Raw genomic sequence first — 14,375 nt, 5'->3', positions numbered from 1 at the left:
AACAAATGAATTTGTTAACGATGTAATGTATCTTTGAGTTATACCAGTGAAATGATATGTGCAACTGAGGAAACTCCATATGTCTTATTCCAACCAAAGATTCATCACATTATTAATTCATCAAATCATGTACGATATCTTCACCCATAGGTGAGCTGTAAATCTCCGACTACAATACAATGACTCCTACGTATTTCGAAACTACACCTAACATCGCCACGTGATTACCCTCAATAGAATTGGCATATGGATCAGAGTGCATGCTAATACGTAGAGTCTCCGTATTGTCTCGAGTCAAATGACTAATAGTGTAATCATAGCCACGAACAATTCCACTCGATGATAACCACTTGGAAAATCGAGGGAGAGTTGTTCAGTGCATCATAAAATAATTACTTATCTGTATGAATAAAACATCTCCATGGACTTACCAATAAAACATGTCGTTTATGACACAAATGCTAGTATCAAGCTCAAGCGACCTTTAGAACGGTTTGAATCGACTAATAACCAGTTTATAATATATAGTACACTTCTTAATGATTTTCCCGATCTTATGTTGAGAGTCAGACCTCGTGACATAAAGTTTCTTTGATCATTTGAGGCTATACCATGCTCCAAGCGCAAGAATATAAGCTTAAGATTCCACCGTGTACGGTACAGTAGAAAAAAAAAGTGTGGGCAACAAAATTCAACCTCTCGACATCAAGGAAGGTAGCATTCATGGAACTCAAACCGAGCTCTGGTTCACATTATTGGCTCCTAAAATTGGAAATAATGAAGAAGATATACATAATTGCAAAGAAATAAATAGTCATTATTTTGATTCTAAGGCAAACGCCATATCGTACTACACCTTTTTCTCCAAACATAATCAACTCAGTTCCACCCAATCATCATGATCAAAACCGAAAAAAGAAAGGGAAAAAAGGAGAAACATGAATTACAACAAAGGGGAGTGCCAGCACTATTGTTACTCCTTGGCCATCTTTCAAAATTTCTTTTTGATCAATCAATCAATCAAACCTGTTTTCTGAAACACCGCATTTCGAACGCGGCGCAGGTCCCTTCCCTTAAGCGTCCTCCCCACGCCTTCGAAAACCGAGAAAGTCACGTGCGATCGCGCCACGATCACGTGAGGCGGCACCATTTTCTCATCTTCCTCCTCCTCCTCCACCTCATCTAGCCTCTTCAGATCACCATCACCGTGATTAATTTCATTTAATTTGTCGCTAAACTTGTTCGGCCAGACAGGGATGCCAACCGGAGCCGAGTGGTGGAATTTCACCTGAATATTTTCCGTCCTCGGCGACGCCGGGATTAACTTCGATTGAATGCTGACAAGGCGGCGATGTTCATCGCCCAGGACGGCGGAAATACCAGATTGAGGTGTACTAAAGCGATTATGGCGGCGTCGATCGTGCATGAACGGTGGAGAAGGGGAGGTGGAATCGGAGAAGGAACGTGAATCGGGCGACGGGAGGAAGGACCAAACGACGTCACTTTCGAAGAGCTCGAGCGGAGGAAAGGCCGAACGAGGCCGTTGGAGGAAGTCGCCGGTCGTGTGGGTGGTGCTGGGAATCAATCCCACCATGGCTTCCCCCACCAATATATATAGAAATATTAATATTATTATATAGACGACATGACATATATATATATAGAGGAGAGGAAGGAACGGAGAGGGGACAGGTGGAGGTGGTGAGCTAATGCCTCGTTGGAAGATACCCATCACCAAGACCACACGAGTCACATAAACACTAGCCACTTTTCCTTCCATACACGTAAGTCACTTAAATTTTAGTATCTTGATTAGGGGTGAGCAAGATTTCGGTTAAACCGAATTAACCGATCGAATCGAGTCAATTCGGAAATTCGGTTCGGTTATTTCGGAAATTCGGTTTTCAAATTAAAAAAATTCGGTTATATCGGTTAATTCGGTTCGGTTACGGTTTTCAAAATTTTGAAATCGGTTAACCGAATTAACCGATATAATAAATATTATTATTTAATAATTTTTTTTTATTTTTCAATTTTTATAAATATTTTAATTTTTAATTTTAAAATCGATATAGTATGTATTAATTGTGTTCAAATAAAACTTATACATTTGGAATGTGTGTGATTTTATGTTTTTATGCATTTGTGTAAAGTGTAGTGTTAAAAAAAAAATTACATATATAATTAAAATTAAATCACAATTTTTTTTTTAAAATTAATCGGTTAATTCGGTCACCGACCGAATTAACCGATTTTAATTCGGTTCGGTTTTCATCGGTTATGAAAATTAATTCGGTCGGTTCGGTTATGGCTAAATATTTCGGTTCGGTTCGGTTATGGCTAATTCGGTTCGGTCGGTAACCGAATTAACCGAATACTCACCCCTAATCTTGATCATGTTCGTCCAAAAAAAATATTGATAAAAATGATCGAATTTATTATCATTGATTAAGTATTCATCGACTCAAAACACGTTTTCAAAAACGATATTTCTTTTTTTTTTTTTTGGATATATAAGACGAATTTGTTATAATTGAATCTCACGTGATATCTGAGATCTGATTTGAAACATAATATTTTACTGTCGTATGAATTATGAGTTATCAGATTTCACATTCTAGATGTTCAATTTATTATTATTATTTTTAAGTTGTAAGGTTGTAGTTTTCTTAGTATAAAATTTCACATTATTGTTTTAACTTAATATTTGTGAACACTTATAAAATGAATGGATTGAATTAGTTATCATATAACTATTTTTCATGTTACCTTTCACATCATTAGTACACATTTATCTTTTAAAAATATTTTATTTTTCAGGTCATACTTGAAAATATTATGTTGTTGTGAAATTAATAGGTCTCCAAATATATAATCAATAAATAGGTGCTAAAAATATTAAATTAATTTCATAAAGTATTTATCAAACAAGTGACATTATTAATAATGATATAATAACTATATGATGTAGCGATATTAATAATTAATTGATAAAATGAAAAATATAAATATGTAAGTCAGCTGTCGAGTAGAAACGCTCAGAATTTTTTGGAAGTAAGCGTTTTCTGGGTCAACTATGTTATTTTAATCAATTTGGAGAATATAACGGTCATTTCAACAAATATGATGATTCTACAGAAACTTCAATTTTGTCGAAAGAAGTCGAGAAATTTAAGAGTTCCGTCCAACTTTCTCACCTGTAAGCTTTTTTTTACTAGTGTTTCAGATGTTTCTGCTACAAATTTTGATTTTTTTCAATGAAAATATAACATTCATTAAAAGTGTTCACGTATAATATATTGGGCATCCTCAGAAAATACTATACAGACAGAAACATATTAAAATCACAAAAACTATATCAATGTATCTAGGACATCACTAGTTCTCGGAAGAAGACACATGAAAATGTGAATTTTATTTTCTTGATCATTCTATCCACATGTACGTCTTCCTCTTCAAACAAGACTTTGTTTCTCAAGTTTCATATGTGATAAACTGTTGTAGCTAGTGTCGCACATCGCACCTTCGATATTGTGAAGTTGCCTCTATAGACCGTTCTGAACACTCGAAGAACTGCTGAAGGTGATCCCATCTTCGATATTGTGAAGTTGCCTCTATACATGGAGGAGACCCTCTCTTCCTAGCATATTTACGAAACATTTCTTGTGCAAAGTGAATGTTATCCACAATCGTTCGACCATGAATAAATGCGTTTGAGCCCCATCAATGAGATTTCCGATGACTTTCTGTAGCCTATTAACAAGGATTTTAGAAATGATTTTGTAGAATACCGTACAACACGAGATAGGTCGATAGTCCATAATGAATGAAGCATTTTTTTTGTTTTTGGAATAAGGGCAATGATAGAGTCAACATATGGCCATTACGGAAGAATTCATGCACTGCATCAAATAAATCATCACAAATAATATCCCAAGACCGTTTGAAGAAGAAAGAACCGAACCCATCTGATCCCGGGGACTTGTCGTTTTCTATGTCAAAAAAGATCTCACGAATTTCTTGCACTTACCTCAGCTGTCAAATTGCTCCATTCATCAATAGGAACACAAGGGCTTACCCAGATTGTATCTATATTCAAGGCCCATCTATTTTCTTTCTATCCCAATAGCCGTTTATAATACTCAACAAAACAGTGTGCAATGTCATTAGATTCAGTCAGAGAAGTGCCATTTGTTTCTTTGATAGATACAATGGAATTTCTCTTATTATGTCTCTTGATATAGTAATGAAAGAACTTAGTGCATCTGTCACCATGTTGTACATGCTTAAGCTTCGCTTTTTGGGCAACAAGCAACCTTTCAGCTTCTAGCAAAAGTTGTGCTTTCTTTTTCACCTCCTTTTACTGATCTGTCATAACCCCTGATTCCAACATTGAATATTGCATGCCGTGAAGCTCCTGCTTAGCAATGTTTGCTTGTTGAGAAATTTGACTGAACTTATTGTGGTTAAGATTCTTCAAAGGTTCTTTTAATCCCTTTAGGAGTTGCTTAAGTTCCGTATTGTGAAGTGTCATGCCCTTGAAAAGCCCAAAATCATTTAACCAAATCCAAAACTCATCACTTAGCGCCCACATGTTAAAGAACTTGAAAGGTTTGTTTATCCTGTGTATTTGGATCTTATAAAGTCACCAAAATCATAGCATGATCCAACACACAACCCGGGGATACAAATTCTGCTATGCCATCTAAATTTGAAGTGTTCCAGCAATGGTTTACTAGAACTCGATCCAATTTACTACAGACTTTAGGGCTCATCCAAGTGAAGTAACGGCCAATAGATCTAAGGTTCGCCAAGTCAAGTGATGCCACTACAATCTACAAAATCTTTAGTCTCATAATTCTTTACTCATATCTTCTCGGCCGGAGAAAGTACATTATTAAAGTCACCCAAAATCATCCCAAGGTAGAGAACAAGACAACCCAAAAACTTTCAAATCCTCTAGAGTGTTCTTCTATGAACAATTGTGTTAAACGCATATACAAAAGAAGCCAAAAACACAATTTTATTCCTTAAAAAACTGTACGAACATGAATTGATTGTTCTCTTGAATAAATAATGCTTAAATCCACTAGAGAAGGATTCCAGAAAACTAGAATACGCCCATTTGCATTCAATGAGAAGTTATGAGTAACATTCCAACCTGAGAACCAAGTATTCATTATTTTTTGCAATTCACTATCCTTGAGCTTTGATTCCAATATGCCAAAAATATCGATCTTGTGGATGCTAACAAAGGATTGAACACTCCTTTGTTTTAGGGGCTTGTGGAAGCCCCTAACGTTACAACAAGCTAGCTTCATTGACAACTCGAGATAATTTCGGGTCGCCACCCCCTTTTTTTCTTCCCAAAAAATTTCACTTCCTTGGCATTGTTTTTCAAGCTCAAGTAATCGGTTTCACAAGAGCTCGAATCTTCCATTCCTTTAAGGAACACTGACATGTTTTTGTTCCTACCTTTTGGCTGCCCATCCGTTTTCTTGGCTTTCTTATTTTTCTTGTTTTTCTTTTTGTTGGTGACCATCTCAAATCCATCAGTGTCCATATCAGCCCCTGCACAATGATCTTCAGTTTTAATGGCTTCTTCAACCATCGGTCTTTTTCTTTTATCTACTGTCTCTGTATACAAAATGGGAACATGGCTCTCCTCTACAGCTGTGTTCTATAACTCTGGTGCACTAGTAGAAGCACCATCCATATGTTTCTGCACAGCTTGTATATCATTAGTAGCCGAAGTTCTAGAAGTAGGGCGAGAAGGGGCGTGATTGTAAGGCTTCCCAACCCTTGATCTTTCCCGAGAATTTCCCTTCCTCCAAGCAACACTACGTGATCTACTACGCTGAATGTTACCGGTAGTATTGATTACATCCTTTGCCACATCGGTGTGCCTTACAATGGCACATGAGTCTTTCCATGTCCTATTCGATGACATAAGTAGCAGAACTTTATATCTTGCTCATGCACAAAGTTGATATCCACATCCCCAAAAAACAACTCTATTTGAAGCTCGTTTAACTTAGCTTTGGATGCTTCAATTTCAATCAACACTCTCACATATTTTACTCTCTTGCGATCATGAGTAAGCATGTCCATATGAACTGAATTTCCAATCCGAGAAGCTACCTTACAGAGTGTATTCCAGCAATCAGGAGGTAAACCATAAATCTGAACCCACGATGGCATTGAATTCATATCTTCTTCCCTAAATCCGAAAAACATCGGCATCTCTTTTAGGAACAAGTGATAACCAAAGACCATGTATGTCCCTCCACCAAAAATGCAATATCTAACTTCAGTACTCGGAAATGTGAAGACAATCCACCTGCTATCATGTGTTTGAAAGTGGATATCCGACCCCCATCGTCTTACCAAATCGAAGAGGGCAACAGTCAGTGGTTTGCCACTAATAACATATTCCCAACAAGCAAATACCGTAAGTATCTTCAATGGTATCAATATCATCATAACCAAATATGAGTTTCTCAGATCATATGTCCATAAACTCAATCTTGTGATTAGCCTTAACCATCTTGTTGTTCTTGAAAAGACAAGCATAAGACACTCGATATTCCTAATGATCAAACCTGGTTTGGTTCGAGGAACGTTTGAAGTATTACCTTGTAAGCCATTCATAGTCAGGCCATCGGTAGCAATATTTGTATCGCTATTATGTACTCCCCTGTTCGAACCCTCTTCATTATGTCCACTGACTAATTCAGGAATCTCAGATTGTAGGATTGCCGGCTTTTTGTATTACAATCTGAATAGAAGCAATGTCCCATTAAACTCGAACGTTAAATTTTGGGACTGAGAAGTTTGGTGATGATTGTGGATTCTTTCATGTTCACTCTGTTTTGTAGTATTGGTGAGTGCCTTGTAGCTGTGATTGATGTATTGAAATTAACACAAACATTTGGCCTTCTCTTTCATTTGCATGGCTTGTTAGTTAGATGTTCGTGTCGAGGTTTTTGCTGTGTACTTGAAAAAACATGGGTGTGAATCGGGGTTTCGTCCCTCTTGTTGACATTTATTTTGAAACTCATGATACCCTCCTTTGCTGGCATAAGTTGTTCCAATCAACCCTCCCTTTTACGGATTATTGAGCTTGAGCATACCAGTAAATGACGTACTTGTTTTAGTTAGTTTCCTACGTCCGAGGTAATAAACATGCATGGACCACGAACATGTCCTATCAATCGCACAGAACCCACATGAACAATAATGACTCCATTAAGAACAAGATGCTCCGTTGCATAATGACAGTAACATCATATCATGAAGTCGAATTGCTTGGATAAAATTATTAATGATTCGAGCCAAACCGAATTTTATTATTTCTATATTTTGACTGCAAGAACATTTAACTTATAAAAACAAAATAAAACTTAAAATTTAATTTACATCAATCAACCAAATACTATAAATTATTATGTGCATATACTTTTTAGATAAATTTACGACTGTACAAAATTCAGGTTTCAATCTGATTTTTTTTAATTAAAAAATCGAAATTAAACCTTCAGAACTTCCATTTCGGCTTTTTTTAAAAAATAAAAATAAAAAAAAATCCAATTTCAGTTATCAATCCAAATATTTTTTTTTAGTTGAGGAGAAGTTTACTACAATAAATTAAAAATTATTTGCATTGAAATAGGTCTTTCAGTCGAAATACGACGAAGATGAAGGCGGCCGATTATGAGATATGGAAAGAGATCAAATTTGATATCTGGTTCAAGTCCAAGATGGCCCAACTACGCCAGGGAAAAGAATAAGAATAGAAGAATCATCCGACTGCTTCGTGCATGCTCCACTTGGCTCGGGGGATATATTTCAGTTGGTAGAACTCGGCTCTTGCGATTGGGTCGTCTCTTCTAGGACTAGTAAGCAAGAATGGTCTGCGGCGTGGTGGCAAGACTGCTAGGGAGTGGCCTGAAGTGTGATAGAGTTCTGAAGGATGAACCGGTCATGGAAGTAATTTCACTGATATTCTTCGGGTCGTGACAATTTCGCTGAATGGTAATTCCCTTTTATCTCCTATGATAAGGCTAATTGGATCTTGTTTTACGACCTCGTCACATACTTAAAAGACGTTGCTTCATAACGATGAATGATTGAGAGTACCATTGTGAGATCTAGTTTTAACAGCCTAAACTGTTTTTTGCGTTAGACAAATTCAACTAAATGTTGATAAGTTTGAAAGCACGCGTTTCACACAACCCGAGATAAAATTCCTTTTACATGCAAGTCTAATCAAATCCGCATAATACATGAAAGTCTACACCATTCCGATCGGCCAAAAAAAGCTTGGCACCTATCGGATAGGATACATACACAGGTCATATCTTCTAACGGGCTGTGGCATTAGCATCCTAACTTCCCCACACACCCTCGAGTTTTCTTTCATATATAAAAAAATCCATTTCTTGACTTGACAGGTTAGCTATAACTAAAATCATCACATCGGTAAGTTTATTTATTTTTCAGGGAAGATACGTATCATAAAGAAGTTTCAATTTTGTCCTGGAGTGTCACTACCAAGTCATGAGCGCTATCGAGCAGCTTCCATACGTCGAGATGCCCAGCCATGGCGTTGCACTCCCTTAAAATCTCATCCATGCTGCTATATTTCTCTATGATTTTTTTCCTCCTTTGCAAGACAGAGGCAGCTATCGCATAAAGCAACAAATCCTCGGTTGGAGGGGCTTGTTGCCTTATTCTGCTCCACGCTGATTTGCCTATTCCAGCCCTGATCGCAGCTTGATCGGCCCATATGACCTCCCAAAGGCATAAAGTTTGCTCAAAGGTTAGTTCCCTTCTAAAGAGTACTAACACCATTCTGTACACGAAAAAGCAATCCTCGGCCTGGAGTTTTTCCAGGTGCCTGTAAAGATGTGAATCCTTGTATTTGATTATTTTAGATACAACGTTCAGCTGTCTTCTGATTCCCACTTCATCCAGCCTGAAGTTGTGCCGCGCCTTTTTCATGAAACCCACAAAACACCAGAAAGCCATGTGGTCTTCCCTGATCACAGATATTATGGGAGAGAGCAGATCGCTCATTCCTTGGCAATATCCAATATCAGGGTCGTAAAGTGCATAGGCTTCAAGAATGGCAACTAAACGGGAAGCATGTAAGATCCTGCAAGGATCGAGGTGCTCATAATCCTTCAATCCCACAATTTCAGCAGAACGTCTGGCTTTGGCACTGGTTACCCTAGATTGAACTAGGGAGTAATCTATCCATTCTTCATTTGCTCGAATGGCATCAAGGCGGATAATTCGCTGCCACATGACAAAATCTTCTGAAATGCGAGGTTTTGATTGAACTTCCACGTTATAGGGAGACAAATCCTCCTTCGAGGGAATGTCGTTAGCATTCTCCTCTTCGATTTCTATGAAGTTGAAAGCTTGACTTACCTCAGGGTCCTCAGATGAGTTGGAATCCAAGGATTCAGAGTCTGAGGCCATATTTGAATCTGTGGTTCGTTTGGAACTAGCATAACCATTGACCTTTGTTCCAGCAGTCAGTTCTGAATCCTCATTAAATGGGAACCTATCCTCGCTAGAAAGGGACTCTCTAGCACTCACGACATCTTCCGAGCTGAAAGAATCCATGCCATCAGTTGGGCTTCCACCATCTCCATTGCTAATCTCCTCAGTTCCATGTAAATTAAAATCTTCTTTATTATGTATACGAAGTCGGCGAGATATTCTTCGTAAATTCTTATATTCTTCTCTGCACGCATTATCAGAATGCCAATGAAAAGTCAACATTAAATAAATTTGAAACCAAAACGTTTGCAGGTTAAGGGCTGATGTTTTTTACTGCACCTTTTCCGAGTTCTAATAACATCTCTTTCTTCTTTGGAGCTGGTTAGATCATAACTGCCCAAAAAGGAAAAAAGTTGGTATCAAAGCAGGTAAGAATTTTCCATCTCGACTTTCTCGAAACACAGGGCAAGGGAATATCGTGAAAACAATTAGATGAGAGTAGATGGTTAAATAACTGACTGGACGTCCATTTTATACTTTACAAGAACATCATTTACATAAGAGCATCAGGACAGATGAAATGCTATCAAAGAAATTGTCCAGTATGACCTTACAATGGTGTTTCGGCAATTATCATGAATTTTAAAAAAACAATTATGTTTGCCAGCAAAGAAGAATGGCATGCTAACGGTGAAATGAAAATGGGGAGAAAAGAGCTAATAACAAGGCTAGAAAGAATGGAAAGAAAGATTTGATCCGAGTTCGAGTATAAAAATAATTGGTATTCAACTCTATTCAATTCCTTTGCAACACAAGGGAAAATCATTTGCAGAGCAATTCTAGAACAGTTTCGGATCACAAAGTTGGCACAAAAATGATATTAAGACATATTCCAGAAGTTAAATCAACTTACACTCCAAGAAGAAATGGCCAAACCTCTGCACGAATACTCAAATCAATACCCTACAAAAAAACAAATGCAAAAATAAAAGTTAAATGGTTTTCCAAGAACCAAATATAACTTTCCACACACTCATGGAATATCAAACGTCTCCAAAAACAGAGAAACTTGAAGTTACATCAACAGCAACCCACCCCACTGCGAACTTTCTTCAAAAGCTTAGCGCCACCGTCACGAAGTTTTCCCTCTGGCGTGAAGAAAGTCATCCATTGCTGAAATGATAGTATGCGCTTTCTCTTTCTTCGAGACCGTGGGGATTTGAGATTACCACTGCAATGAACAGTAGGATGAATGTTTCAGTTAAACAGCAATTGACAAACGAGGTTGTGTTAACATAATAAAAATGATGAGTTCCAGTCATTATAAAAAAAATTAGAGAGAGAATCTGATTATATTCGGTGAAAACCATGGTAGACACAGTGATGTATACTTCCCCAACTATACTAGAAAATTTAGTTCGTGGGTTTTATTCACAAAGTGCAACTTAAAAATGTTACAGATGCTAAAGTAAACACAATTCGCCAATGCTCTCTCCATCACATAATAAGTTTGCGCTCATAGCTGAAGATCTACATCATGTGTGCTAAAAGAATTCTGATCTCTAACAACAATATATAAAAACATTTTCACACTCTATTCTATTATCAGTACAAAATTTGACAATCAAAACACGAGAAGGCCTCAAATTCTCTTGACCTAGAGTCGGCTGGCAAGCAGGTTGAGGCGGGGCATGCCAAAACAAAGGCAGCCTTGATGGCCATAGGGAAAACAATTCAATTCTTCCCCATAAATATATGTAACACAAATCTTCGAACTGAAATATCAAGACAAGCCGCTTATGGCCAGCAATCCTCTGATTCCGTACAAAACCTCCACCTTTTCTACAATTCACTAGAGCATTTATGCATAAAGATATGACTTGACTCGAAACTTGAAACTTTCCACCTCACTTAGAAAGGGTAAAGAAGTGGGAAAATATAGGTAGAGGTACCACAAAAGGTCGATCAAATGATTTCAATTTCGACAATTAAAAATATCATTTCCATTAATTTCACGTCAACTTCCAATTGGATCAAATCAGAAATAGTAATATCTTGGTTTTTCAAAAAAAGAAAGAAATATAAGTATTTCTCATCGTCAAAATAGTCAGAAATAATCCAATTCACAAATTCCTTAAATTTTTTTAAAAAAAATGTCAAACAAACACGTTACTGTTTCATTTCCACAAAATTCAAGTATGGACAGAATAAAATAAGGCGTCTCACTCGGACATAAATAAATACATCATATGAATCCATCAAAGTTTGTAGCCCAACTTTGACCACCGAAAATAATATAGAGTCGTTTTTAATTACACAGTCAAAATAAAAATAAAAATCATAATCCACACCCGAACATAAATAAACTAAATCCTAACACCTAAATGGAAGCCAAAATTCATTTATAGAAATGGACTGAGCTATAAGGAGAGAATGGATCGATCTCACGAGTAGGGAAACCACTAGGATTTTAAAAAAAGAACAATTCTTTAAAATTGCAAGATCAAGATCTGAACTTGACTAACCCAGACTCTGCATCAGAAAGTACGAGAAGTTAAACAAAACATTTAAAAGGTAACAATTAACTTTTTAGAGAGAGTGAAATAGACAAACCGATTAGAAGGAGCTGATGAAGAGCAATTAGTTGGTGATGAGGAGGCTACCAAGAACAGAACCGATCTCAAATGGATCCACGGCAACGATGACGAATTTGGGGATGATGACCGTGGCGACGATTTTTCCGACGACGAAGTCTGACATCGTCTAAGAGCTTTCATCTATGAACCTTTTGTTATTTTTTCCTACTTATGCCAATAAATTACTTTTCCTAGGGCTCCAACACCGATTCCCAGAAAATTTTCAGAAATAATTTGCACACTTCTTCCTGTTCTCTTTTTTTTTTTAAAAAAAAATACAAACTACTTTTTACCAAATAGTGCAGAATACGGATCCGTGAAGGCAAGAGTTAAAAGGCCATCCGTAACGGCGTAGTTCCAGAATCCGTCACCTCCGACGAACACCGCTCTTCCTAGCTGACTGATGCTGCAGCCTACGGCCTGTGCTGCCGTCAACGCCGCGGGAAAGTATGGAATGGAATTTCTATAGAAAATCTTAGCTCCTGTGCTGCCGCAACATGCCTAGTAGATTTTGCACCATAAAATAAATGCAAAAACAACTACTTTTCTGCTTTTTCGGCTGCTTTTACTTTAACTCTGTGCAGATTGTGGAATTTTCCTTTACATTATCCCAGCGATCCATAAGCTGAAATTCGTTAGCTAGGTCTTGTTCACAAATTTTTGAGAGATGGATTGGTCGCAACTCGCTACCCGGACTTCATGAACAAAATTATATAGAGAGAAGGGCGAGCAAGGGCAAGCGGCAGCCTCTAGTTCCACATGATACGACGTCGTACTCAATAATGCAAACAATTTTTTTTTTTTAAAATAAAATCTGTTATTTTGCAATAATAATAACAGTGTGTTTGGAAATTAGGTCAAAAAATGGGATATTTTTTTTAATAGGTAAAAAATGGGATTTGAAGGCATTCAAAATAACATGAGATTCTTAAATGAGATTGGTATTTAACGTTGTGATTGGATCAGTTGCTTTCATATCTATAAATTTTTAAAAAATAAGATTATAAACTTTAAATTCACTTTTCACATATTTATAAATTGTTTGATGTTAACTATGATGAATTTAACGTTCATCAAAGAATAGTATTATTTGAAATTTATATTATTTTGTTTAACTAATGTAAACAAGTAACATATGAATTTAACATCTGATCTTTTTCTTTAAATAGTATGATTATAATCAAAATCCATAGGTTTCAATTTTATCTCTCAAAGTACAATATGATAAAATATGATGGGCTTTGGATTGGACAATATAAAACTCATTTTTAAATATTAACTTTGTATATCTAAATTTACAAATTTTATATTATATTTTAAGGCAAAAATTTGTGTGAGACGGTCTCACGGGTCGTATTTTGAGATACGGATCTTTATTTGGATAATCCATAAAAAAATATTGTTTTTTATGCTAAGAGTATTACTTTTTAGGCAAAAACTTATGTGAGACGGTCTCACGGGTATTATTTGTGAGACGGGTCTCTTATTTGGGTTATCCATAAAAGAATATTACTTTTTATGCTAAGAGTACTATCTTTTTATTGTGAATATGAGTATTGTTGACCCGTCTCACAGATTATGATCCGTGAGACGGTCTCACATGAGACTCACTCTACTTTTTATTGTGAATATGAGTATGGTTGACCCGTCTCACAGATTGAAATCCGTGAGACGGCCTCACATGAGACCTACTCATATTTTAAAACTTAATGATACTCATAAAATTATGTATTATATAATTCACACATTTTATTATAGTTTGTGTGTATATTTATATATAAGATTTTGATAATTTTATGTAAAAATCAAATAAAAATATTTTATTATTAAAATTTCCTACAACTACTAAAAACTTATGTTATTTTTAATATTAAAAGTTTATTTTATCAATTTTTGATCAAAACCCCATAATGAGTAAGATTTTTTTTTCCAATTCTTAAAATAATATTTAACAACTATAAGATTTTTTATTTTTATTTTAAAAATAATTTTTTTATAAATTATAAAAATATATGAATGTTTACAAAAATGTTATTGAGGCAAGATATTTAAAAATAGATTATGTATACAATTTTATGTCAAATAATATTATTTTTTTAACTATCAAATTTAATTCTTAAATCACATTTTAACTTTTGTGATAAACACAAAAATGAGATTCTAAATTAATGTATTTCAAATCCATATCCAAATACTAAATTTTTATTCATCCAGACATATCGTAAAAAT

At 35.9% G+C, this 14,375-nt stretch overlaps 1 protein-coding gene across 2 annotated transcripts; it reads right to left on the bottom strand.

Moving 5' to 3' along the window:
* Positions 1-8,224: 8,224 nt before the first annotated feature.
* Positions 8,225-12,854, bottom strand: LOC140822649 (rab GTPase-activating protein 22-like). Of its 2 annotated transcripts, none has more exons than XM_073183464.1 (5): positions 12,124-12,854; positions 10,606-10,741; positions 10,424-10,473; positions 9,850-9,903; positions 8,225-9,754 (listed from the first exon to the last, which is right to left on the bottom strand). In XM_073183464.1, exons 1-5 carry the CDS (start codon positions 12,285-12,287, stop codon positions 8,515-8,517), a joined length of 1,644 nt encoding a protein of 547 aa, XP_073039565.1. In that variant the 5' UTR covers positions 12,288-12,854; the 3' UTR covers positions 8,225-8,514. The 2 variants fall into 2 exon arrangements, with proteins under 2 accessions (XP_073039565.1, XP_073039566.1); XM_073183465.1 differs by lacking the exon at positions 12,124-12,854 and adding an exon at positions 11,168-12,066.
* Positions 12,855-14,375: the final 1,521 nt, after the last annotated feature.

The sequence above is a fragment of the Primulina eburnea genome, unplaced genomic scaffold (genome assembly GCF_022965805.1).
Source record: "Primulina eburnea isolate SZY01 unplaced genomic scaffold, ASM2296580v1 ctg973_ERROPOS9640904, whole genome shotgun sequence".
In the NCBI taxonomy this organism is placed as follows: Eukaryota; Viridiplantae; Streptophyta; class Magnoliopsida; order Lamiales; family Gesneriaceae; genus Primulina; species Primulina eburnea.
Note: the sequence above shows the minus strand (reverse complement) of the source record. Positions and strands in the feature narration are given on the sequence as shown.

Coding starts and splice junctions, on each gene's coding strand:
- LOC140822649 (XM_073183464.1), bottom strand. CDS start 12,287: ATGAAAGCTCTTAGACGATGTCAGACTTCGTCGTCGGAAAAATCGTCG. Junction 10,474..10,605: donor TGAAGAAAGTTCGCAGTGGG/GTGGGTTGCTGT, acceptor GTTTTTTTGTAG/GGTATTGATTTGAGTATTCG. Junction 9,904..10,423: donor TGGCCATTTCTTCTTGGAGT/GTAAGTTGATTT, acceptor CTTTTTGGGCAG/TTATGATCTAACCAGCTCCA.